Genomic DNA, 27,689 nt, shown 5'->3' with positions numbered 1-27,689 from the left:
CTGTGCAGATCACAACACAGCCTCATCCAGGAGACAAGTACATCACACACAGTGTGGCTGGTGAGTCATTTCTATTTCTCAGCCTCTCTTGTTCAGAGTTTGATATTACGTACCATATGGCCACAGCCCTCATAAATGTGGCTTCGAGGAAGTCATCTGATGGCAGAATGGAAATGGCTTTGCAGAGCAGCAAAGCTGCTAATTGATGGGTGGAAGAGCTGAAAGTGTTTCCTTCTGTAAAAGGAAAATCTTGTGGGATCTTGGTCTAAGCATTTATTACGGCAGCATGAAAATGTTCAAATTTCTGTTCAAATCTAAAGGCAAGCACATTACAAAATAATGATGTGTTTTTCCTGCTTTTTTCCCCTTATTCAATTACTTTCTGCTCAGCAGAATGCAGTGTTTTTTTTGCCAGCAGATCTGCTACTTCATATAGTCTTCCATTTATTCTACCTTTTGTTGGACTTAGCAGTAATTGCTCCTTATTAATCTTGATTGTAAACTCTCCTCTTCCTGCATTTCCTATATAAAGTTTGTGCACCTCAACTATTATGCAAAGGCTCCTATTTTGTCTGGTTTTATGGAAAAATCCATCTTCTTTTTTTTCATAAGGCACCAAAACTGGGCTTTTTTATGATTTTCCAATTCAGGTTCTCATAACAGACATGCAAAGTCTGAGAGGAACACTCAACACAGCAGACTTTTCACATGGAAATATTTTTCTAGCTTATTTTTCAGTGAATAAGGAAAATTGTGTCTCTGCCCATGGTGGGGGAAGTTGGAACTAGATGATTTTTAAGGTCCAGTTCCATCCCTTAACATTCTCTGACTGGTTCTCTGACTTATCTGAGGAGTAATTAAGAAAAGTTGAACACTGTGGTTTAAGGTTGGTCCTTGCAAGAGCCTTTGTCTCAGCACAGGGGAAAAGGTATTTTGACACTGGTGGAGTGTGGGGGATAGATCCATATAAACCATGTCTGCATGACTGGAGGCACTAAACAGTGTGGATGAGGAAAAGAAGGAAATGCCACAATTAACCTGAAATCTGTCTAGGGAAGAAGATATGCAGACAATCATGGTCACCTCAGAAGAAAAGCATGCAGACTAGGTTCCCTGGGCTGAAAGTCAGCTTTCCTGAACAATCATTAAAGACCATCTCTATTTCTAAGCATACAGGGAAAGCATTTTTCTTGCTGCCTTAAAAGAACTCCAAGTATTTCTATCATAGTCACTTAAACACCACTTGTGCAAACTGGAAATTCTGAACACAAAATAATAAAATAGCTCTTTTGAACTGTTTATATGGGGTTTTTTCCCACCTGTGAGGCCATGAGGAGCAATTAAAACTCATTCATCAGTAGTCAACTCAACAGCTAAAGGTTTAATCTTTGAGCAAAAGAGCCATAATTTCAGAGAAGGTGATCATAGATCTCTTGTCTAATGACAAGACTGTCACTATCTGTCCCAAAAAGTCACCTACAAAAGAATACACTGAGGATCCCTGACTATGAAAATACATAAATCTGAAAGTTTGTTTTGTCTCAGCCACACAGATGATGCTATCACTACAGATGAATCCACCAACTTTGGTTTATGACCAATTTTAATAAGTTTAAAGACTTTTGGTAAATGGACCTTACCCTTGCCTTCTGCTCCATTTCCATCATTAATCTTTCATGCTGCTCAGCTATTGCCAGTGTTGCAGAATGAACTTTCTGATAAATCATTTCTCCTTCTCGTGTTTGAAAGGTGAACAGCCCTTCTCCTGTGTCACACATCCTGCAGGGAGATTTAAGCATAACAGAAAGAAAAAATAAGTATTGTGTAATTTTTTATCTAACTATTATAAAAAGTGCACACCTTACAGTAGCAAATGCCAAATTTAGAAATTCTAAACACCAAACATCAGCAGTTATTTTTACCATTGGAGAGAGACATATTCCAAGAGATGGGCAGAACTTCATTAACATATTTTTTAAATTCAGTTTTAGTTATCATCTGGATAGTGAAAAAGCAGCTTTAGCATTGAATAAAAACTTGAGGCAATAGTCAGTTATTTCCATCATTTTTTCCAAATGTCTGCACCAGTAAGTGGGAGCTAAATTTAATTATTTTAACCAATTCATACTAGAAATATGTAATTCATTCTGACTTTGAAAAACTGACATTTTAAGAGAATACTGACCAACTGAAAATGTCATTATGGTTAATCGCTACAAAGATGATGTATTGAAAGACAGCATTAAAAGGGTTAAATAATCACTAGTCCTGTCAGTACATTTATATGAGGCAGCATCCAAAGCTGGTAATTATAAAAGCCAGTCAGTCCATTTAAGAATAGGAAAAGTTTCTGTTGTAAAAGAAGATTAAATAATGAAAAAAAAAAATCCTCCAGAAATAAAATTTATATTCTTCTTTTGAGAGAGCAACTGCTGTTATCCTTATCTGTGATATCAGTGTGGCATTATTCTGAGAAAGAAGAGTGGTACATAGTAAATACAATGACAAAAAGGTCTGGGAAATGCAGGAAATAGGAGTAGGAAATAATGTTAGATTGTTGTGTGACCATTACTTGGAGGACATACATGCTGTTAACCAGTGGTGTAATTCCATGTATTTATATTAGTAGTTCCATTGTATTATCAGTATCTGATTTACATATTTTTTATAGACTACTTGCAGTTTTAGAAATGGAATTTCAAATATCCTTTTTATTTGGTCTGATACCTCCTGTAAAGATTTTCAGTTATCTGTGACAGAAAACTGTTGACTTGAGTCACTGAGGCATAACATGCATCAACAGTAGAGAGATTTTGATTTGCCTTAAAAAGTCACATTCCTTTAATGTTTTGGGTCTTTACAATATTTTTAAGAAAATCAAATTTTGTTAACATCCCAGCACTTTCAGCATGGACCCAGAAAGCCCAAAACACACAGAATTTAAAAAATTTTAGAAAAATGTGTCTCAAACTGTTCAATATTCAAATGGGTTTTTAAACAAAACCTTTAGAATTTGCATCCCAGATTCTTTATGATTATTCATGCATTAAATTCTACAAAAAAATTTCCTATCAAATGAACATACAGATCTATACTATTTTAATTAAATAATAATTTAAACATATGTCCTACTACATTACATGCACACGCACACACAATTGTACTGCAGCTTTTTGAAAAGACAATACTTTTTTTTCATGAGACTTATCTTTTTTTTCAAATTAGAATATGGCTTCCTGAACAATTTCATTTAAAAAGTCATCTGAACAGGACTCTTGTGCTATACAAGGGACTGCTGAGAGTTCAGCAGTTGCTTCTGATTTCAAGGTTGACCAGTGAAAATAAAACCTTATTAACACTTACAAAATCCTTTCCTGTTCACTGGAGGAGACCTGCTACTGAGAGCCTTGTACAAAGAATTTATGCATGTCTGTGTTTGGGAAGAACAGAAAGTATTGGAGGCAGAAACAGTAAACAGAAAGGCTTCTGGAAAATACCTGGTGAAAATACTTTGTAATGATCAACTGAAGGATTGGAAAGAAAATCATAGTCTTAAGACTATATGATTAACAATATTATCCATAATTCTGGAATAATACCAGTTTTCTTCATTGAAAAATATAAATAAAATAAAATCCATTTTATAGATAGGTATTATTTAACCAGTGTTAATGTGATGTGCTAATTAAGAGATTAAAAAAGAGCTTTTTGTATTGAATTCCAATGGAGATCAAGATCCCTGCTTTAAGATATATTATATCCTTAGACACAGTCCTCCAAAGAGCTTCTGGTGGAAATAAAATGTCCCCAGAGTTTTGTGACATTATGGCAACAGCCCTGCAGATCCCTCAGGGCATCATACAGCCAGTTCTCTGCTTTTGTGTAAAGAGATCTTAATAAAATTCAAACAGCGTGAAATGGAAAGTCTGGAAAAAAGGATGGAGTTTCAGAAACTGAAGGAAAATATGATCTTTTTGTTGGTTTCAGAGGATGAAAAATCCTACAGAGAGAAAAACAAGGAGGCAGGCAATGGGGCATGATCAATGTCCAGGACTCAGCTGCCTGTTTTCACCAGGCAAAACCCAGCCACCCCCACTGCTGCCAGAGTGGGGTCTGTGCCTGGTGGGGGCACTGGTGCAGGCTGTGGCACTGCCCTGCTATGCCCAGGGCTCAGGACACTGCCCTGCTTCCCAGCCTCACTGGGGTGCACATGTCACACCAGCCTTGGAAAGCCATCGCCACCAGCCTCCCCGAGAGGGCTGCCCTGGCTAATGATGGATGGTATGCACACAGCTGCTCAAAACTGGAGGTGAAGGAGAATTATGGGCATCATTTTTTAAAGTGCTGAATTCCCCTAGCTCGACTTGAGGTTTAATAGGACTTAAAGCCCCAAAGAATGAAGTGCATCTGAACCAGGTGAAAGCAGCAAAAATTGTTAGCCTAAAACTTTCCTTCTTCCATTAAAACTTCTTAGGAATAATCTGTTTTCCAAGGACATTAATCTCTTTGCCATAGTAAAGTTTTCCTGTTCATATCCTCAGAGCATTATTCCTTTACTCAGGTGAAAATCTTTTAGTCTAGTTTAGTCCAGTCTAGTCCTGTCTATTTTTCTATTCTATTCTATTCTATTCTATTCTATTCTATTCTATTCTATTCTATTCTATTCTATTCTATTCTATTCTATTCTATTCTATTCTATTCTATTCTATTCTATTCTATTCTATTCTATTCTATTCTATTCTATTCTATTCATAAACCAAGATCAGTAGCCTCATTAGGGTTAGTTTCAGTCTTTCTAGAAGAAGGAAACATAGACTAGAATAGAAGCACTCCTAAGATGGGGACAGGGAAAGGGTGTTCTCTGAAGCTTAAGGGTTTTGCCACAGAAGCAAAACCTGGCCAATGGGAACAGACAAGCCCATGGAACAGGACTTGTCTTGCTCTATTTATAGTCCAAATAAAGTCAGCTAAACAATGAGCTATTATCTCTATGGCCCTTCTAGATGCCAGATAACTGTCCCTATAAAGCTCCAATTTCAGGTTTAGCCTAGCTAATATGTTGTTAATTTCTCTATGTTCAAAGCACACATGGTTGATCAGTTGCCAATTTAATAACATTTTCATAACTTTTACACGCCCTAAAATCACTTTGGAGAAAAGGCAGGACAAAGGTCTGGGCCTCTTTGTTCCTGGTATTGTCACAGTTAAGCAATGCAGCCCTACCAACTCAGTATGACCTTCACTGTCAGAAAAATGTCAGTGATTTTGTATACTTTAATTTTTTTATGAGATTTTTGCAGTCTGCGGGTGCATTGAAAAATGCTGATCTATTTCTGCATTTTTCAGCTTTAAAACGGGGATGTCATTAACCTATGCCTTAAGATATTTAAGGATTCAATGCATTAAAATGTATGAAGTGCTCTGACTGAAATAGGAATGTGCATTTTTTTTCATATATTATTACAGAATAACTGGACAGACAGTGACACCACCAGATAAACAGTGCAGCAAATAGTTGCAATTTTAAAAATTCTTTAAATATGCAAAGCTTTTCAAAACTGTCACCATTAGCAGATCTGGCTTAAGAACCAGGAGAAGGAATAGAGAGATTGTGAGAGCTCAGCTTTTGGCCTAGGACAAAGTGGATTCAGAGGTCAACATTCAGCTTTTATTGAAGGTAGAATTTCTGTTCAAGCCAAACAGATTTTCCCACTACTATTGCCAGATATTTTTCAACATTTCCCAAATTCATACAATGGTTTCCCACTGATTTTGCTTAGTGTTTAACTTCAGCCTTTTAGATAAGAATCAATACTGTATATTAACCATATAGAATTCCCCTCAAAAAGGAAAATTAGCTGATTTGAACACCATTCTCCCAGACAGAAGTTCATACTGTCATGTCATGGATGAAATATTTTAAAAGTTTAACAGTGCAATATTCAGCAACTGCATGAGAAGACAAGAATTTGATGTATCAGCTTCACTATTTCTGTTCGGAGTAAATTGTATTTTCACAAAAATGAAGGCTGAATAAAAACTAAAATGCCCAGAAAAATTCTTCCCCTGTTTTAAAATAAAGGATAACTTAAGCAAGTAGAAAAACTTTAGGTCTTCATATATCTATGCTTAATTTTTTAATGAATTTGACTGATTTATTTTTATCAATAAATAGTTTAGGATTAAAGAAATAATGGCTGATTTATATACTCAAAAGTGTATCAAATTATATACAAATAGCTAAAAAGAGGTAAACATTCTCAAATAGAAACTGAAAAAATCATTAAAATGTTACTATTAATAATTAATTTCTACTAATAACTATAGATATTAATAACTAATAGGTAATAAATAACTATCTTACTTTAACATTTCTAGTTCTTGAAATAGAAATAGACTTTAAATTCTTAAATGAAAACAGATCATGAGTACGTAATGTCCAGTAACCGGCACCAAACTGGATGTAATTGCTGTTGCATACTCCACAGCTAGAGTTTGAAATGTGGTTTCAGTAAAAGAGCTGTTTACTCAGAGACTTCGAGGCCCAAAAATTAGGTTCATAAAATCACAGAATCACAGAATTGTTAGAGCTGGAAGGGACCTCTGGAAATCACCTAGTCCCACTCACCTTTTCAAGGCAGGCTCATCTACAGCAGGTAACACAAGAACTTGTCCAGGTGAGTTTTCAATGTCTCCAGAGAGGGAGACTCCATCACCTCCCTGGGCAGCCTGTTCCAGTTCTCTGCCACCCTCAATGTAAAGAAGTTCTTCCTCATGCTGAGGTGAAGCTTATTGATTTCAGTTCATGGCCATTTGCTCCTTGTCCTGCCACTGGCCACCACTGAAAAGCATCTGGCACCATCCTCTTGACACCCAGCTTTGAGATGTTTGTATGTATTGATGGGATCCCCTCTCAGTCTTCTCTTCCCCAGACTAAACACTCCCACAGTCTCTCCTCATAAAAGAAATGTTCCAGACCCCAAATCATCTCTGTGCCCCTTTCTGAACCCTCTGCAGTAGCTCCTTGTCTCTCCTGCACTGGGAGCCCAGAACTGGACACAGCACTGCAGGTGTGGCCTCAGCAGGGCTGAGCAGAGGGTGGGATCACCTCCCTCCACCTGCTGGCCACACTCTTCCCAATGCACCCAGGATCCCACTGGCTCTCCTGGCTGCAAGGACACACTGCTGGCTCATGGCCAGCTTGTCATCCACCAGGGCTCCCAGGTCCTTCTCTGCAGAGCTGCTCTCCAGCTGTCAGCCCCAACCTGTGCTGGTGCTTGGGATCATTCCTCCCCAGGGGCAGGACCCTGCACTTGCCCTTGTTGAACCTCATTTGGTTTCTCTCCATCCAATTCTCCAGCCTGTGAAGGCCCCACTGGATGAGCCTTTAGCTGTATCAGCCACTCCTCCAGTTTTGTACCATCATCATCATCATCATCATCATCATCATCAATCAAACTTGCTGAGGGTACATTCTATCTCTCCATCCAGGTCATTGATAAAACAGCTGAATTAGGCCAGAGCCAGTATTGATCCCTGGGGAATGCCACTGACTGCAGCTCCAACTGGATTCTACTCCTCTGATCACGACCTCTGAGCTCTGCCTTGATCCACCTCACAAGTGCTTAGCTAGCTAATGCTCATTTCCTATATGCCAAAGAAGGCAGTCAGATGCCACATAAGGGTCTGTTACTTCTAAGATGAGTAGCAACTAAAAGTCAGCCTTTCTTTAAAGCCTTGAAGCTGTGGCTGTCAGTCATGACAAAAAAACCCCAACCAACTAATTGGTATGCACTATCTAACTTTGAACTGAGACATTTATTTATTGTGTTGCTACAGCTCTGATTTTTTAAAAAGTGGTGGAAACTAGCAATTTTGCCTCCAATTTAATTAGATTATCAGTGGAGACACACAAACATTATCTCTCTTGTGGATATCTAACTTTTGTTCTTTCCTTGTTTGTTGTTATCTTAACTCGAGCTAAGCCATTTTGACAGAAATCCTGTTTGTTCTTTGTGTGCAAGGGCGATACACACAGCACACACTAAAGGCAACCCAGCTAAGCAGCAGACCTCACTATAAAATAAATGTAAATCTTCCCTGAGGGTCCAAATTCTTTGCTCATTTCAGCCTTCAACACATGCTAGCCTGCTTCCTGCCAAAGTTTTCTTTTCTGAGAAAAACAAAAAAACAAACCAAAACAAAACAAAACAACAAAAAAATAAGGAAAGCAAATAAACTCTTTGTGGCAGGAGCACATCTAGATAAAAGGCTTCCTTTCTGCCTAGGAATACTTATCAAGACAACTGAAAAATAAACTATGCATGTTTTTATGAAATTGTGAATCAACTTCTATGTTGAAAGGATAGAAAAACAAAGGCGGAGAAAAGAAATAGTTTTAAGAATTTCTACTAACTGTAGAACAGGGAAAAAAGGGATACTTTATGTCTTAAGTTGCAATGTAAGATGTAGCCAAAAGTATATATTCTATTACCATCTCCATAAGCTGTTAAAATCAATGTTTCTGTACTATTGCCTTTATCTTAATTTTCCTATTAAACTGTAGCTCTGCCTTGGTATCTCCCACTGGTTTGCTTTCAAACTAGTATACTTTGTAGGAGGAATCCATAAGGAAATAAGGTAATTTCATAGGCAGGATATGTATGGGACCTAGGAAAGTTCCATGGGTGAAGCAAAGAGAAGACAATTAATAGAAAATGTGCACAAAGTGTAAACCATTCAGGCATGCAATTTGGCAACAGACATGGTCAGAAAGACCCAAAGCTGGGACAAGCTTTGGTGAAAACAGGAAAAAAGTCCTGTGAAAAATTTGTGTTTGGGAAATGAACATCACCACAGTGAAGCACAGCATTGACACAAAGTGCACCATCCAGAAGGAGAAAACAGAGAATCTGAGTGTGGTATGTAACATATTCCCCATGGGAATAATGACTTAAACTGCCATGCCTCACTGTCAGCATTTTAGAGTTTTATCTGGAGTGTCAAAAGGATATCCTGAAATTTTCATGATCTGAGAAGCAAATAATGAAAATGTTCTGATATATGGGGAGTCTGCCTGCCCCCCTTAATCATGGTTATTTACTGGCAAGAATATACAACAAGAAAAAACAATTACACATGCTATCTACTAATTGCCTGCCATAGACATTCCTCCATGACACTTATTGTCATATTTTTGCACTTAAGCTGAGGTGGGAACCTTTATACTGCTCTTGAATATACTTATGGGATATAGATTGTGGAATATCCTCAAATTTGGCCTGACAATACAGGGAATTTTAAATATTATCAAAAATATATATATCAAAAATATATATGAAGAAACAACTTTAAATATTATCACATCTCTGATATGGCTCAGTAACTTGATCATGGAGCTTAGCCGTAAAGATTTGTTCAAGGTCAGATCTCGTGCTTTTTGAGTCATCCTCAGTGTTTTCAACTAAATTCACGAAAGGATCTCCATGCTATCAGTGTAGCTTTCCTACTAAGGCCATTTATAGAAACATTTTGCAATTCTGAGAAGGAAAACGTTCACAGATGGAGTGGGAATGATTGATAATGATTTGCTGGCAGGTAGGTGGAACTCCACCGCTCAGAGAAATCCAGCAGTCCTTCTCTAATATTACCTAGAGGATCTTAATGCATTCTGAGTTGCAAATCTTTTAAAGACCTTTTATGCAGTCATGGTAACAAAAATCTTATGTGCTAGTCTGATGAATACTCTGCTAGTCTTTCTGAGCACAGATGTGATACCCTAAAAATTTTCCCTCTTACAGGGAGACTTAAAGGGTGACTCACTTTGTGAGTGAATACTATTTTTTCATTATGAGATTATTTCTTTTCCTGCCTAAACCAGAAACAACTTAAGTAGTATAATGTACCAGAAACAAAAATTTTCTCATGAAAACATATTTTTCTTTGTTTTGCCCAATAGGACACATTTCAGTACTGGTGGTAATTATGCCTATTGGGATACTCCTTTTTTTTGTCATTGACTGTGCTGCCTCTGCAGCCACTGTCCCTGTGATGCCCTCTGTGACAGCCCATTTAGACCACTGGGCCATACAAGAGACACCAACCCATTTCTGCATGCTTTCCACTTTTTGCATAATGGCAGTGCATAAAATGGACTGTGGCTTTGTCTAGACTACATCAATGATTGCCCACTAGCACTATAATCCTCTATTTCATTCCCACAGGGCTTACTCCTGACTATCATAGGACACAGTGGAAAAAGGTATACTTTAGACTTTTTTCCTGAGGTTCAGTTTTGACAAGAAGGAGGATTCTATATGGGACTTATTTCAGAACACTTTTATTTGGTTGCAACCAAACCATCCTGACTTTTATCATTAAAATGTTCTTTTCTATATTCATTACATTGATATATCAGAATAAAATTAGCTAGTGCTGAAGAGTGAAAGATAGCAAATAATTCTCAATGCTGGTTACAATATAAAAAGCAGCAAATTGGACTCGAAGTCATGCATAAAAGGTGGAATGTGGAGATTGACATGCTTTATGAAATATGTCCATAGGTAATAGCAAACATGCTGTGCAGAGACTCTGTTTTCTATTTCCTAGATCCTATAAGCTAAGCTATGGTGTGAAGCTAGGTATCCACCTTCGGACACCTGCTCCTCACTCCTTAGCTGGACAGGAGAGAGAAAATATAAGGAAAGGTGTCTGAGCTGAGATAAGGATAGGGAGAAATCAGTCACCAGTTTCTGTCACAGGCAAAGCAGACAGCTTGGGGAGAGTAATTGAATTTATTGGCAATCAAATCAGAATAGGCTAATAAGAAGTAAACCCAAATCTTAAAAATATTTTCCACCCTCTCCTTCTGCTTTCTTGGGCTTAATTTTCTTCCTGACTCTTTAGCTCCTTCCCTCCAGTGGCACAGGGGGATGGGGAAAGGAGGCCACTGTCCATTCATTGTTTCTGCCACTCCCTCAGTGGGAGGACTCCTCACACTTTCCCTGCTCCAGTATTGGATCCCTCCCACAGGAGACAGCCCTCCATGAACTTACACTACATAAGTCTGTCCCACAGGCTGAGCCCTTCACTGCTCTGGCATAGATCCCTTCCACAGGTATCCTTCAGGAGCAGACTGTTCCAGTGTGACTGCTCCCAGTAGGGTCAAAGGTCCTTCCAGGCAATCTGCTCCAGCATGGGCTCCTCTCCATAAGGACACAGGTCCCTGTAAAGAGCCTGCTCCAGTCCAGGCTTCCCACAGGGTCACAGCCTCCTTTGGCAGCTACCCACTCCACTGTGGGATGCTCCATGGGCTGCAGGTGGATCTCTGCTCCATCATGGACTTTCACAGATTGCAGGGGCACAGCTGCCTCACCACAGTCTATACCAGTGCAGGGGAATTCCAGCTCCAGTGCCTGCAGCACCTCCTGCCTCTCCTTCTCCACTGGCCTTGGTGTCTGCAGGGCTCTATCTCATGTATTCTAACCACTCTCTCTGGCTGCAGTTGCTGCTCTTCAGAGTTTTTTTCCTCTCTTCGTAAATACATTATCCCAGAGGGCTACCACTGGCACTGGTGGGCTTGCCCTTGGCCAGGAGCAGGTCTGTCTTGGAACTGCATGGCACTGGCTCTGTCAGACATGGGGGAAGCTTCTGGCAGCCACTTCTGCAGTCCCCCTGCTACCAAAGCCTTGTCACACAAACCCAACACACCCCATGCCCAAGACATTGTTTCTCACTACTAGAAGCAGTACTTTGGAGTCTAAGAAGTAGAATCCAAACATCATACCATAAATACATTATTTGTCTCTTCCTGCTTTATAGACTACTTTCACAAAATATGACCTAGACATTTTGATGGGGGCAACTGAACTATGCTGTTTGTGCTGCATTACCTCTAAGTAAGAAATATTCCAAGCTGCACACGCAATTACATTCTTGCATTAGTATTCAGCTCACATTATTTAAGAAATCAGTGCAGGTAATTAATGCATATGTATATACTAAACAACCCACTTTATGGAGACTTTTGACACTGTAAGATTTTCTTTAAAGGAAAAGTCGCATTTATAAAAAAAAGAGAGAGGGTAATAAAGCCAACTGTTGACAGGTTCTTAAACACACAACACATTTGCATTTTTGACAGTTTATGTAATAGAACAGACATGAGAATGCTGTTAGTTCTGCTAATTCAAAGAGCTTAGGTTTTGTTGATAATGATGAAATACTATTTAACACAATTAATACTGTTCTACTGGACAAGCATCTACTCTTCCCAGCTTTGTGAAAGATAAACCAAGAACTCCTACATTGCTATGGTCATGTTAGTACAGAAGGAGCAGTTATCATTGGCTTTACAACACACCAAAGAAAAACGCTGGTCAGATAAAGAGTTTGCCAAGATTACTAAGCTAAATTTGTCCTACTAAACCTTTTCAGTGATCATGGTTTGGCTCTTATTTTTCATTTCACTTTTGAATGAGAAAGTTCCAAATCCTGGAATCTGGAATCATATGCAAACACAGATTTTTCAACAGGACTTCTGCAATCCTGTTAAGGGCTATTATTCCCCAACAAAGACAAATATCCCACAACAATAGCATTTAGTTTCTTTTGGTGTCTTTAGGAGCAGTACAGAGGGGAAACAGCATTTAATCTACATGACTATTGTTGACTTTGACAAATATAAAAATGTTAAGTATGAAACCCAAATAAGGCCATTACTGGTTAAAATAAGTTATAGTGTAATAGTACAGGAGCCCAGTGGCAGCACATCACTACTTGCTATAAGAAAAGGAATAAAACTTAGTGACCCAAGGTCTTTATTTTCTCCCTTTTAATTTTTTTCTTTTGGAGCCCTCCAATACTGTTATCTTCAGGACTATTCCTCACCCAGGGTGTTTGGCATAGAAATTCTGTCAGATGATACTCCCTAGAGTCTGCATTAATTCCAAATACAATTAGACAAAATTCTGAAGTTAACTCAATCCTCTCTCAGGAAGGAACTGTTGTTTTAAGAAGACATTTGCCAGTTTATAAGTGTTAGAACACTAACAGCCAAGGATCAAATTTGCATAGGTATATCTGTTAATTTTATCTCATCATTGAGAAACTTGAGATGCTTAGAAACTGTGACTCTGCACATAATATTTATATTATGGAGTATTATAGTATTATGCTGATCATGCTCAACTTAGAGTTAAAAAAATTGGTCACCTACAGCTTTAGTCATTCTGAGATCCTGGGATTCCAATTGTGTAATAGTCCCTAGTTTTGCATCTGCACATGCCTATAAATAGGATACCAAGAATTTAACATTTGAAGTCACCTACAAGTGTATTTGTTCTATAATGTGTCACTGACCTCTTATTTGGGGATTGAATACTACTGGAAACAAACAGTGCCTTTTGTGATGCAGGCAGATGCTGTGTTTGTGCCATTTTATTTTGACAGCTGGCATGCAAAGTAGGTATTTCCTGTGTTTTGATCAAAGTATATCCACATAAGGAGAGAAAGAAAAATTTCTGGAGGGCTGAACAGGAATGAACTAATGCAATTAATATTTTTGATTCATGAACAATAGCAGAAAAACAGAAGTAAAAATTATGAAGGAATTAATATGGAGCCACATTTAGAGCCATAGAAACAGGAAAAAAAGGTGAAGTAGTTACAGGCATAATTTTAAGATGCATCCAAAAGGTCAATTTTCCCAGTTTATGAAGAGTGAATGCTGCATTCTCTCATTTCAAAACTGGGGCACAAAAAGTGTGAAGAAATGATGAAAGGAGCACCCTGAGCATTCTATGCTGAGTTTTTTGACTACTTCAAAATAAGCATTTCAAGTGTTTCTCCCACCACTTCCCCATTTAAATGCTCCATCAAGAGTGATTTCAGCCATTAAAGCATTTATGGTCAGCCATTTCTCTGAAGCTTTCACTACATTGTGATTTTGTTGTGGTGGGAATTTAAGCACTGCTTAAAAGTCCACCTTCAAGGAATTAGAGATGCTGTTTTGACCATTGTGGCCACAGAGGAATTTTCAGAAAGTCATATGCAAATATTATGGGCACACACGGCTGTCCACTCACCATGCTATGTACATACACTAATGAGTAATTAACATATGCTAATGACATCCAAGGACTCATCATCACTAATCTCAGAAGTGGTGGGCTGTCACCTCCAGTTTGGAAGCATCCTGCCACAGCATGACCCCAGGGATAGGCAATAGCACCAGGGATGAGACAGGGCAGGGATTTGTTTAAAAATCCCAAAGCTGTATCTGTCAGCCATGAATTAGAATTGAAGATCTTGGCTGAAGGCTGTGGATCTGGCCTGAACTTTAGCTAGACATGTATGCTGACACCAGTGGTCAAATAATGCCTTCAGTGGCAGACTGAGTGTGCAATAACATCAAAATGTAATCACAGAAAACCTACAACCCCCACCACAAGCATTAAAAATTCATTGAACTTGCACTGACTTGCTACGTGTGGTATTTAATTTAGTGAGGAAACATGACTTCACTCCCACTTGCTTTAACTTTTCCTCTTTGACACAAGCCAGGCAGAAGTGTAGTGGACAGATTTTCCCTGTTCTGTCAATTGCAAACACCAGCAATTCTGTTATGGCTCAAACAGCTCCCACTGCATTCACCTGGCATCTCTGACTCCAAAGTTTGATTGTGTATAAGACATTCTTGTGCTAGTCCTTTCCAGTGGTGGAAAAACTCTCTGTAAGGTTTTCTCATTAGCCTGATAGCTAAAACCAATTTTAGTTTGTGTTCAGGTAAGTGGCAGCTTGATAACATCTTCAGAATCCTCAAAATATTTCATATCCTCAAAACAGTTGCCTAAAATTTCGTTACATAAAAACAGGCACTTCTTACAATTACACAAATAAGTGGAAAGGAAAAGCTGTAAGTGGATAAAAGAAGTATAGAAACAAAGAAATTGAAGTAGAGAGTCCTACAAGAGAAAATCATCGCAAATAATCACACAGTTTAGATCATACTGAAAAGGACAGAAAAAGAGTGTAAAAGGATGAAAAAAAAAGCAGAAAGCATTACTTATAGTCACATACTTGGGCTCCCTACATGTTTTCCTATAGTACCACATATAATATCTCCTGTCTAAAATGTCATGGGATGAAATGGCCATTTTCTGATGTTTTGATAAATGTGCATTTACACCTCTGATTAATATCAATCAGTTATGCTGATAAGCTTCTTTTTGTTGAGCATCTGCTGTGAGTCCTGTGTGAAACTACTGTTGCTGTAGTAGCTAAAGACACATTTTATGCTATCTTTAGTGAGGACTTTGCTTAAATTGAAGAGGTTTAAGCAAGAATAGTGAGAACTGTGGTCATTGTGTTGACATGCCACCATTTAATATTCCCTCAGATCAGTTCTCTGCAGAGCACTGAGATACTATTAATTGACAAGAAATGCACCTTTAAGTCTGCCAGAAAAGGGGAAAAACAAAGACTGCAAAACAAATTTGGGGTAGTATAATCTAAAAGTATGAAATCCATCTTGTCTAATGCATAAAATTTTTAAGCACAGCATGCCTGCTCTCTGCCCAGGGAACTTGGGGCATTGTTTGAAAGCAAAATAAGAAAAGCAATCATCCTTTGCTGTGAAAAGAAATACTAACAAGCTTCTTTTACACTGGAGTTTACTTGTCTAGTTCAATATTCCAGAGTTTAGGCTTCTACTGTTCTACACTGACTTAGCAATACTTTTATAAGAAATTTATAACAGGCATGGAACTGCTCAGAACACTGGAATGTGCCAATCTCTTATTGTCCATGACTCTGTATGCCAGAAAAACCTCATGAACTATAGATGCAATACCTACAATTCTTTTCAACAAAAAATTTATATACAGCTACCCAAAAAGAAAGCAGAATTGGTGGCAAAAGAGAAGGGCTATAAATCCCTTGGTATGAATCCCTTATGTGCAGAATGATACATAATGTATATTTGTGGTTCTTATGTAGCAAAAGGTGACCTTGCCTTTCCTGGACATTTACACAAAATAGCTAAGCCATGTTTGTGGCTATTTCACAGACGCCATTAAAACCACTTTGAATATCCTTGGTAACATTGGAAAAAGTCTTTTACAGTATTTCCCCACTTTGCCAATCTGGAACATTTATATTATAGGGATTCTTTATATAATAGACAGAATTTAGTCTCCAGATGAATGCTATTATACGTTTTCATTTCTGTATATTGCTATTTCTGCTTTTATTTCTTTGATGGTCCCTTTTACCAGCTTTTGACATTTCTTCCACGTGCACAGAACACTTTTTCTTGGCTGTCTTCCATTTCATCTATGCTTCTAAAGCTGAGAGCTAATCATACTGTTTTTTTCTTTTTTCTACCCCCCTCTCTGAGAAATTGGTCTCATGGGCCTTAAAGAAGCATCCAGTAAAAAAGGCAAAGCACCTTTGAATTGAAGTATTTGAGGTTGTGTTATTGACATTCTACTAATGACAAACACTTATCCTGGACAATGTCTTCTTGCTACTTTTGCTCATATTTTCCACACTTCCTGATTACATATTGCTCCCTAAATGATACACATTTCCAAACCCAGCCACCTTCTATTTTTTTGTTCATTCATTTGTTTTTTAAGAAAGTCTCTCCCTATCAAGTTCCATTTTACCAGCCCATATTTATTTACTTACCACATTCCTATTTTCTATTCCACATGCTCAGCCCCCACCAACCCCCACAAACTTTCCCTCTTGTTTTCCCCAATCTCTTCAGTTTCTCTTAGTCCCAGAAAGCTGTTCCACTTGCTGTTTTTCACTGCAAAAGGGTCATCTTCAGATGTTGGCTTTTATTGCTGCTAATGCTCTTTGCTCTCTGGTGGCAGTGGCAGCACTCTTAGAGGAGCAGAGATACTTGTGAACCAGACTTTCTATCATTAAATAAAGGGTTATATTATTAAATAAATGGTTGACACCCTCATCTGAAAGAACTACAGGGTTTTCCATTGAGTCATCCCCAAGACTATACAGTTTTCTGCCCTCAATCCCATTCCTGACTGTAAATGATACTTAATGGTTCCGTTTCAAATGCTTTTGAGTTTTTAAGTATTGCATAGTAATAAATGCAATAAATGATGATAGCAACTTCTATTTACCCTTATAATCAACCTGATGAAATTTCAGCCATTTCAGGTAAATATAATCCCTCCTGTCATTCATCTCAAAATGTTGTTTCCAGAAAGTGTATCAGGAACCATTTAAAGTATCATTTTAAAGAGGGATATTTTTCAAGTTGGACAGAGAATTATTTAAAAAATAGTAAAAATATGTGAAAAATCTCCTTAGATATACTGGTGCAAGCAAGCCATGTGAATACAATGCTATATTTGACTTTTTGGCCACTGACAGGATAATCAAGTAGATGAAGGATTTGAGTGAATTATAGCACTGACTGAGTTTTCTTCCCAAAAGTCAGAAAGATCAAACGATGTTTGGAGCAGCTGAGATTGAGAGATTCCATTAGATGCTACTTCTCCCTCCCCTCTTTCTAATAAGATGGAAGCTTTTTAGAAAATATGTGACAAATGACCACTCACAGCAGAAATAAATCACACACCACACGGTACAGCATTATTAATAGTGCAATAATAGTAATAACTTACTGTGATAGCAAAGAAGTACCATTAGGAGGGACACAGTAGCTAATAGCATTTTCCTCTATAGGGGCTAAGGGGCAAACCTTCCTTTGGTACCTTATTTATAAGTGGAAGATTAAAGGAGCCAGTGGGACCTAATAGCCTGACTTTTCCAGAATGCCACTGAGTAGGCACTGCCTGTAAAGTGCTCTCCATCTCCCCTATGTGACAATATTTTAATAGTTCTTTAGTTAATTTAAATTAGAGTGAGAGGATACTTTTTTGCAACAAAAGACTTGAGAGGGATTTAATGTATGGTAATGCTAGGAGGGCTCTGACATGGTTTTCAGTTATTAGCCTTGTTTCTCCTTAGCAAAGTGCTGTGTAAAAAAACCCCTTGAAATTTAACACACGGATTTGTATTCAGGCACTACTTCAAAAATTAAAACAATTAATCATGAATGGCCAATTGGATAGTCCTTTCAGGTTTTCATATGTATATGTATATGTATATGTATATGTATATGTATATGTATATGTATATGTATATGTATATGTATATGTATATGTTACATATAGATAGATATAGATATAGATATAGATATAGATATAGATATAGATATAGATATAGATATAGATGATATAGATAGATATATTTTGGGAAGAAAACATTTATGCTATTTTACACACATTATTAAAATACTTCTCTGTGTGTGTGTATTTGTCTTAGTAGTGAAAGTTCACAAAAGGTAACTTGGATTTCACTAAGGGTGCAGCTGTTGAGAAGTGATGAAGAATATATATTATCAGAGTTATTTACCATGTGTTAAAGGTTTTAAGTAAAACATCCTAGTTATTCACCAGTTTTAGAAAATTGTCTGGTTTGCAAAGTAATGTCTCCATTAGTGTTTTTTTTTTTTTCAAAATTATTGTCTTGTCATTGAATATCAATAGCTTTTTACAGAAGAGCAGATTTTTTCTAATCAATGACATAAATGAATGAAATTAATAATTAATTAATCAATAGATGGAAAATTATTTTCATGATTATTGATTGAGTTTTAAAAGCAAACATTGCAAAAAGACTGCACCAATTAAAAAAAAAGTTAGTAACCTCGACAATTACTCACACATTCCAATGCAGTCTTGGGAGACATGAGATCACATATAACATAAGTATGTTGGGAAATGTGTGTATATATAACTCACATACATATAAAGCTCTGTTGGTACGGATATTCAACTTACTAATGAAAAGTTAGCATACAGTTACTGAAAAAAAAGGATCACCATGGAAATTTCTATGCTAGAATTTCTGCTCTCACACTATTACTATGTCCAGAACACAGAAGTATTTTTGGAACTGCTCTCCATCTGTGACTGACAATGATGGCCAATAACACTCTACTGACCTCTTTTGGAAGAAAAGAAGTTGGGGACCCACATTTTTCAGAAATACATCTTAAAAAAAATAAAACAGAAAGATGCCTATAGGTATTTTATAGAATAATTGAATATGCTGAGTAGGGAGGGATCCATCAGGATCCCAGAGTCCGGCTCCTGACCCTGCACTGGACACACCATGTGCCTGAGAGCATTGCCCAAACTCTTCTTGAACTCTGTCAGGTTTGGTGCTGTGACCACTTCCCTGGGGATTCTGTTCCAGCACCTCAAGGTGAAAATCCTTTTCCTGATATCTAGCCTAATCCTCCCCTGACTTGGTTTCATCCTGTTTCTTTGAGTCCTGTCACTGGTCATGAGAGTGAAGAGATCAGTACCTGTCCCTTCTCTTCCCATTGTGAGGATGTTGAAGACTGCAAGGAAGTCTCCCCTGTTTCCTCAAGGCTGAACAGACCAAATGGCCTCAGCTGCTACTTATAAGTGAGTTTATTATTTCTGAGAACAATGAATCAAGACTGCCTGAAAGAGCAGGGGGAGCTAGGCAGATATTAGTGAAAACCTTCCAATACCAGCCTGCTAAAGCAGCTTTCTCAGTTCAAGAGTAGTGAACAACTGTCAACCTATACTCAACTTGATTTCACTGTAATGAAGACTCAAGCCTGAGAGAAGAATAAAACTTCCATTGCAATTGCTTTTGCAACTGACATGCAAGAGACAGCTATTCAACACTAAAATGACCTTTAGAATAAACCTATGTGCCAACAGAGGAACCAGAGTTCCTGACAACCACAAATGTATAAAATGGTGCCCCTTTATGCTTCTGCAATGCTCCATGCATGCATGTGCAGGCAGGGGTTTGCACAGGTTCCTACATATTCATGAACAAGGCTCTTTTGTTGTGCAAATTCCAGCCTTTGCATTTTGATTACTTCCTTCTCTGTTTGTACAGTACACAGCCCTAGCATAAAGGATATTTCAAACCTCCTCCTCAGCTGATGATCCTACATTCATAAGCTTTGGAGAAAAGAAGGATTTATTAGTGCTTAGCATTCTTGCTGGCTCCATGGTTCTCACTGCAAAACGTGGTCTTCTGGATTGCCCTTTGTGAAGCATTTAACACTCTCCCACTGTCTATATAGATAATTAGGTGTCAAGTTTCAGCATTTTTAATTAGCTCATGCAAATAGCCTTGCTGGGGGATGCAACAGTATTTCACTGCTAAAATAGACATTGTTATTGTAAATGGTATCTATATATTAAATGAAGAACATTGCAAAATCTATTAGTATTTTGTATTTAAAAGCTTTTGAGTTTTGACATATTTTTTTTTTTTAACTAAATTGTTTTGGGTTTCAAATGTGAGTTATTTTAGTCCTCTTGTATTTTGCAATAGTAAGTTAAAGGTTATTATGCCTCTTGGAGATAAAAGATGCCCAGCCTGCTGCTGGGGCATCTTGAGTTATCCAGACCTGCCATATGAGATTAATTATTGCTGCTGCTGACTGTGTAATTCAAAGGTTAAAATGCAGAATTGAAACAATAAGTGAATCCTAATGTGATTAAGACTGTATGAATTATTTTGTCTGCTTCTTCTGCACTCACACATTACACAGCAATAACCTTGTTAGCCATATTCAGCTTCAGGAACATTAATCCAACAATGCATGCCTACAGGAGAGCATAGGTATGAAAAAAAGACAATTAGAATATGGTCAGTAAATAAATCTTTTGGGCTCACACATGGACGCAAAACTTTCTGAAATGGTGGCTGATCTCAAAATATCTTCAAACAAGCCCTAATTTGACTGTGAGGTTTTGTGTTATGAATGGAGAAAGCAAATGAGGCATTTCAGCTGAAAGGTACAATTCATGTGATGTCAGTATCATCAGGGGGAACTTGCTGTATGCTAATACATTAGTCAAACACAATAGCATTCTTATCGATTTCATTAAAACAGCTTTGCAACATTTCAAATAAACAAATTATGTTGGACAGCTGGTGATCAGTTGACAACTGATCCCTCTGTGATCTGCAAATATAAGCCACTTCTACAGACACCTCAGAGATGATGGCTTTCTATCTGAGCTGTGCATCTGCTGTGTTCACTGGAGAAACTTCAGGTGACTTTTTTTCCTAACTGCCTGTCTTTCATTCAGTACAAATTCATAAGAAAATTTACTGCTTGGGCAATGCTGAATTAATGAACTAGTGATGTGCTCATTACTATCAATTAACAATTTATAAATTTATTCATTATTATGCTACACAACTTCATCTGTGAAGCTTGGTGCTCTGTCCTAAGAATCACTGACTTCTCAATCTATTTCTGTTAAAATTAATAAAGGTGATTTTATTGTCATATATTGTCCTTTTGAAGATGTCAGTGGTTTTCTCATAAAAATTAGCTTTCACAGTGAAGTGAAATGGTCAGGCATTCTTTGTCAGTTGTGGAATATCTTTTGTAGGTTTGTACATCATGAGTGAACTTTCAAAACAGGGTTAAAAAAAGCAGAATGCATTAGAAGGTACAATGCAACCCAATCTTCTCTCTGCTTCCCATAGTCAATTATATGATGAAGAATTTCATTGCTATGTGAGTTTTGGTGGCACTTGCTCTGACTTATCAATGCTAGAGCAGTCTGAGAGGAGCCTTGGCAGAGAGAAAATGCAATGAGCACTTTATAAATCACTTACAATGAGCTGTATTAGCTTCTGCTAGTAAAAGTTCTTAGATTAGGCACCATGATCAAAACCAGAGTAAGAGTCCTGTAGATGAGTTAAACACACAACTCCTTTTTAAGCAGGGTTTAAGTGAATCAAATGACTAACATAGAACTTATTCCAGGTCAAGAATTTGGCAAGAGGCAAACTAAAGTTGGAATGGAAAAAAGTAGGAATGGAACTACAATTACAACATATTACAGTATAACCTTGGCACTGCTAAATAGCAAGGACTAATGAAACCTTTTCAGTGCTAAGAAATGCCACTTTCCCTAAAATTAGAGCTGCGTCATTACTGAGAGAAAAAGCCAGGGTAGGACACATAAAAGAGATTAATGTTTCCTTTTCCAGAAAGTCTTTTATTTTCAGATTTTAGCAATATATGCTGCTTGTGGAAAGGATGTGAGAAAGAAGTGAAAGGACCATGAGTAAACATAAAAACACAGAAAATTTATATAATGGGTAATCTGCCTTTTGAAAATATCACAAAGGTGTAAAAGAAGGAAAAGATCCTAGCAAACTTAACTATTTAAAATGTGGGATACTGAGCTCTGAGCTAATGTTTATGTGAAATGATAGATTATTTATTGAAGCTGCACATGTGCTTATAGTGCTACTCAACCCAAAGTGACTCACAAATTCTATCACAAGCTTATGATTTATAATGATATTTAGAATGATTTATAATACATGATTTATAATTCTATCGTAAAGTCATGATAGATAAATTTAATCCATTATTTAGATAATCCACCAGCAATGAGGAACTGCAGGCTTCTCTTCAGGGAAGTGTAGACCTTTACAACAGTGCATGAAGTCCCATGACAGCTGTCTCATGAGGCACATGCATAAGGGGCCTCTTCCCACATAAGCAAAAAAGAGCAAGTTTCCTGTGACTGAGCTTTAAGGGTTAATTGACTAATACATTTCATATTAACACCAAAAATCACCACAGAGGACTGACAGACAAATGAAACATTTCAGTCAGATGTAGTGCCTGAAGCAAACAGTGAACTTTCTGCTTCAGATAACCCTAGCATCTGTGTATCTACCACAGAGAAAATGAGTATATCAGTCTTGGGAAAAAAAATCTGAGAAATTCTCATGTCACCACTGTGTAACGCTTGAGCTTAATATTTTTCTTAACCAAAGGAACAGATTCCAGATCTTAGAAGTGATAGAGAAGACCATATTTCATTAAATTTTCTCTGATGAACAAAAAAACCCAAATCAAAGGCAAATAATGAAGGAATAGTTTCGTGTGGTTCAATGAGTCTCTTTGAATGCACAGCATGAATTAACTTGGAAATACTTGAAATTGCTTAAATTTCAACATATTTTCTACAAAGTAAAAGCAAATATATTTCAGAAAAAGGAGTGTGTAATAGATTTGTGACTCCTTCTGCTTTCAAAAATCCAAAAAACTCCCTTCTGCCTTAAACTCTCTACTGTACTGGAAACTCATAAAATTTGACAAATTTTAGCTGGAGCTTCCACAGCCCATCCCCTATTTTCTCACTATGTCTGACTTAAGCTTTTTTTCTTTTATATATATATACTTCTGGCCAGTTATTGCACTTGACCAGACAGCTTCCACACAGAGAAAATAAAATAAAAGGCAAAATTACAGTAAAGCAAAAGAAAAACCATTTCAAAATGAACAAGGAGTCCATATGTGCTCAATTTTCTCTGTGTCTCAATTCTGAATATTTAGGAGTCTCCTCTTATACTCCTAAAAAATGCCTCAGAGATTGTTTTGCTTAAAGGAAAGCTTGGACAACTGCCTTTTGCAGTTACCAGAGAGTGGAGTTTAAACATTGTTTATGGCCTTCACTATGGATTGTTTGGTTCACAACATCATCAAAATGAGCCCTGTAACTTGGACAGACTGAAAGGATATCTTCACACCTGATCAGGACTATGAAATGTTTCACCTGTAGCTGTTTTATTACTTTTTGGCATGTTTCTGAAATTGCATGTACTTACTGAAATCCCCTGCAAATTAAAAGCAACTTCATCTGGACACCCTTCCTGCTTCAAAGGCTTAAAATCTGAGACAATCAAGGACTAATTTAGCCCTTGTATGTGGAACAGCACTTCCAAAAGTCTGAAGAGAAGGAAGTGCACCTATGCAGGTCAACACCCCAGTGCCTCCACTATCCAAAATAACTGGATAATGAGGTGTCTGAACATATTATATATATCCATGAGTTAAGGAAATCCTGTGAATCATTGATTAAACACTAACACTCCGGTTTGTGGTTTAATCCCAGCTGGCAAGAAAGTATTACACTGCCATTTTCTCACTCTCCTGCTGGGATGGGAGAGAGAATCAGAAGGGTAAAAGTGATGAAAGACAGTGGAATAGGTAAAGTAAAAGCTGTGTGCACATGCAAAATGCCACAAGGAATTAATTCACCCCTGCCCAGGGGCAGACAGGTGTCCAGTCATTCCCAACCATCCAACCACTCTCAACCACACATAACAACGACTTAGGAAGACAAACACCATCACTCCAAATGTTCCCCCATTCCTTCTCCTTCCCCCTGCTTTATATGCCCATCATGATGCCATTGCAGTATAGGACAGTTCCTCGGGTCAGTCGGGTCAGCTGTCCCAGCTCTGTCCCCTCCCAACTCCTCCTGCATCCCCAGCCTGTTTGCCAGTGGGCTGGGGTGAGCTGCGGAGCAGAAAAGTCCTTAAGTCTGTGCAAGCTCTGCTCAACAATGACAGAAACATCCCTGGGTTATTTATTAACCCTGTGCTCAGCACACATCCCAAACTCAGCCTCATACCAGCTGCTGTGAAGAAAATTAACCCTTCCAAATCCAGCAGGACTCCCCAGTCCAGTCCAAGACTGGTTAGTTGGGAAGCCTAGATGTTAAAACCATAAATGCTGTGCTCTTACCTCATGTGCTCTGATCCATTCACTGTGTTGGATAAACAGCATTAATCCACACAAAGCTATTGTAGTGCCTAATGGAGCTATGAATGACTGTTTTCTGATAGGTGAAGAGATTGCATGGGATTAGCCCTAATCAGGTACTTTAGGTAATGAGAATCTCTCCATCCAGCATTGAACAAAGCCACATAAAACTGTTCTTTCCCCACATCTCAGCAGGGTTTTGATACACAAGAAGACAGATTAAGGAAATGACTGAGCAAGGAATACTTACTTTCATTGGTTCAATAAATAATAAAAGAATAAGGATAAGTCTAACTTCATACATAGTGCAAAGATACATATTTACAAACTCAAATTCAGTGCAAAACTAAACAGAAAAATCTGGTAGATTAAAAGAATCTGAGTTCATTCCTCCCATATTTTAGACATTCTTCAAATGGTGTAATTATTGCATTTCATTAGACAAGTGAGCACTTCAGTTTTATACATCCAAGTTCACATTCCATTTAAATGAAAAGTTTTAAATGAAAAATATTTATTGAAAGATAAATTTGTCAAAAAGCTTAAATTTGATCAATTTATTTAACACAGTATCTATTTGTGAATATGTCCATTTATGTTATTGAAGGGATTTATTTTCTCAAACAAAGTAATATGAAAACTCTGGATGTAAAAGAAATATATAAAACTGAGCTTCTAATGTTCATGCAAACCTCATACACATATACTGGATATCTGCTAAAACACACTAAAACATAATAACCTATTTAAAAATATTTCCTTTAAAGCAATTGCCTACATTTAATATTTAAGCCTTAGGGAAAAATTAAAGCAACAACACTTTTACAGCATAACATTCTCATAAAACATGGATGAATGCCTCACTTCTGATAAAACAACATGCATCAGGGATTTATTGTATTAAGGTACTAGCAGATCAGGGGACAAAGGAAATCATGTTCAGAAAGATGATTTGTTGTTTAAAAAATAAAAGTAAAACCCCAAGCAAATGAACAACAGTTTTTAAAATGAGTGTTATTATTGCCCTATATAGCCTTCAGATGTTATTGAAGATACCAACTTTTCTCTGACCCTGTCTTTTTACCTCTATGCATTTCCAAATCAGATAGATAAAGTACTCCCAAGCAAGCAAAAAGGGAGGAATCAGATCAAAGACAATAAAGCATGACAATGACAGATAAAGGCAGAGCTATCTCATAATAATAAAACATAGGAAAACAATCCACTTTTCATCAGGTTATATGGTTCATGGACTGTGGGAACAGATGATATTCAGAATGGAATAGCATGGAATTAAAATACTGTAGGAGGCTTGAAATGGAATTAAAATACTGTAGGAGGCTTGAAATGCTAATTAATGCTATAATTGTATATTTGAATAAGCCCCTCAGCTTAATCACTGAAATCAAGTTGAAACATGGGTCAGCTTTGCTTATTTTTACTAAAAAAAAATTAAATAAAGAACGCCACTGATGTCTTCATGTGAACTCATCACAGAAAACTAACAGAGAACCAAAATGGTCTAGTGACAGCAGCCTGCATATACAAATTACTGGTAAAATGGTAACTCCAAGCTACAGAAATGGTAGAGGAATTTTGGCCATTATCCCCCTAGACAGCAGGGGCCATGATTTTGATCCATGGTTTTGTTTCTGATCACAATCTGAACTTTTCTGAATATTTATTAATAGTATTGAATGAGTAAACATCAAAAGGCATCTGAAGATTTTTTTTTTAAACAAGACAGTGTGTCTAACCCAAGAATGTAGAGACACATGTAATTTCACAGATTGCTTCAGAAAATTCAGGCTCCTCATAAAGGAGTATGATGAGCCATAAAAAACCCAAACAAAACCATAAAAAACAAGTCTAGAACCACAAAATACAAGTTGAAACACCACCAGAGGGAGACTTAAATGCATGATCATTTTTGTGCAGAAATGCAGAAAAGGCAGTGAACCTTATAGCAAGATATGAAATGCATTAAAAAGATATGAAAGAGGGGCAAAACAGCTCTATGGAAATGTAAAACTGATCTGAAGATGGAAATGACAATGAGGATTAAAACTGCAGGCAGGAAAAAGAGCTAGCCTTTTTATAGGTTCACAATGTTCTCTGTACTCCTGCTTGCAATTATACTCTAGAGTGGCAATCAGTCATCAGAAACATCCAAAAAGAGTAATATCCACTGTAATGGCAGTTATTCCATTCATGCTTGTGTGATGAGCCTTTCCCATGATCTGGAATTAATTTCTTCTACATCAAAAGTACTCAAGTCATACCACACTAGTGTTTAAGCACAGTGAGACTCATAAACCTTAAGAAAGACATTTCAATCACAGTTAAATGAAAGTCAGAGGGAGCTTAAGCTCATTTTTAGTAAGACATATTAATGTTTATTTCAAACACTGGCCTGGATATACTGAAAAGTAATATTCAGCAAAGGGAAGTCTATGGAGAGGGCATGAATTCTGTCTTGCTTTATAAGGAGAGGCTTTTCTAACATATCAGACTGCTTATTCAAAAAAAGCCCAATGCTTATTCATTCTTTTTTTTATCTCCTTAGCTCTTACCTTCCAGACTCAAATGTAAACCACGTTGAGTCACGTCCATATCTCCTCAAAGAGCTCAGAGGCCACATGACCAGCTTGACCTTGGCATTGTGGATGTCCCAGAGATAGATGTTTTCATGTGTGATCTGCATTGTACATTCCCCATAGATATCTAAATTTGGTGTAGGCATAAGGTATACATTGAATCGTTCTGGAAAAAAAAAAAAAACCAACAAAGTAAGACAGCACAGGTTAAAGCAAGATTGTATACTGGTGAAAAAAAATTGAAATAAAGTCTTTAGTTCTTTAGATGATCCAGAAATCAAAGCCAAATTTCTGGCTTTAACAGAGGTGAGGATCCACTGATGCTGAAGCAGTCCTGCTAGGGCATAAGAGAGGAGTAAGAGGAGAATCATCATTTCATTTTCCTTATAAACAATGCAGCAGTCTGAAACATC

General features: G+C 37.4%; 1 protein-coding gene across 1 annotated transcript in view; it reads right to left on the bottom strand.

Annotated features, from left to right (window-relative positions):
• Positions 1-27,689, bottom strand: part of DOK6 (docking protein 6) — a 238,747-nt gene that overhangs the window by 60,519 nt on the left and 150,539 nt on the right. Inside the window, exons 5-6 of the mRNA XM_056484076.1 lie at positions 27,253-27,442; positions 1,641-1,779 (exon numbers count right to left, since the gene is read on the bottom strand). Coding sequence (XP_056340051.1) covers positions 1,641-1,779; positions 27,253-27,442 — 329 coding nt within the window. The remainder of the gene's footprint in view (positions 1-1,640; positions 1,780-27,252; positions 27,443-27,689) is intronic.

The sequence above is a fragment of the Oenanthe melanoleuca genome, chromosome 2, assembly GCF_029582105.1.
Source record: "Oenanthe melanoleuca isolate GR-GAL-2019-014 chromosome 2, OMel1.0, whole genome shotgun sequence".
In the NCBI taxonomy this organism is placed as follows: domain Eukaryota; kingdom Metazoa; phylum Chordata; class Aves; order Passeriformes; family Muscicapidae; genus Oenanthe; species Oenanthe melanoleuca.
Note: the sequence above shows the minus strand (reverse complement) of the source record. Positions and strands in the feature narration are given on the sequence as shown.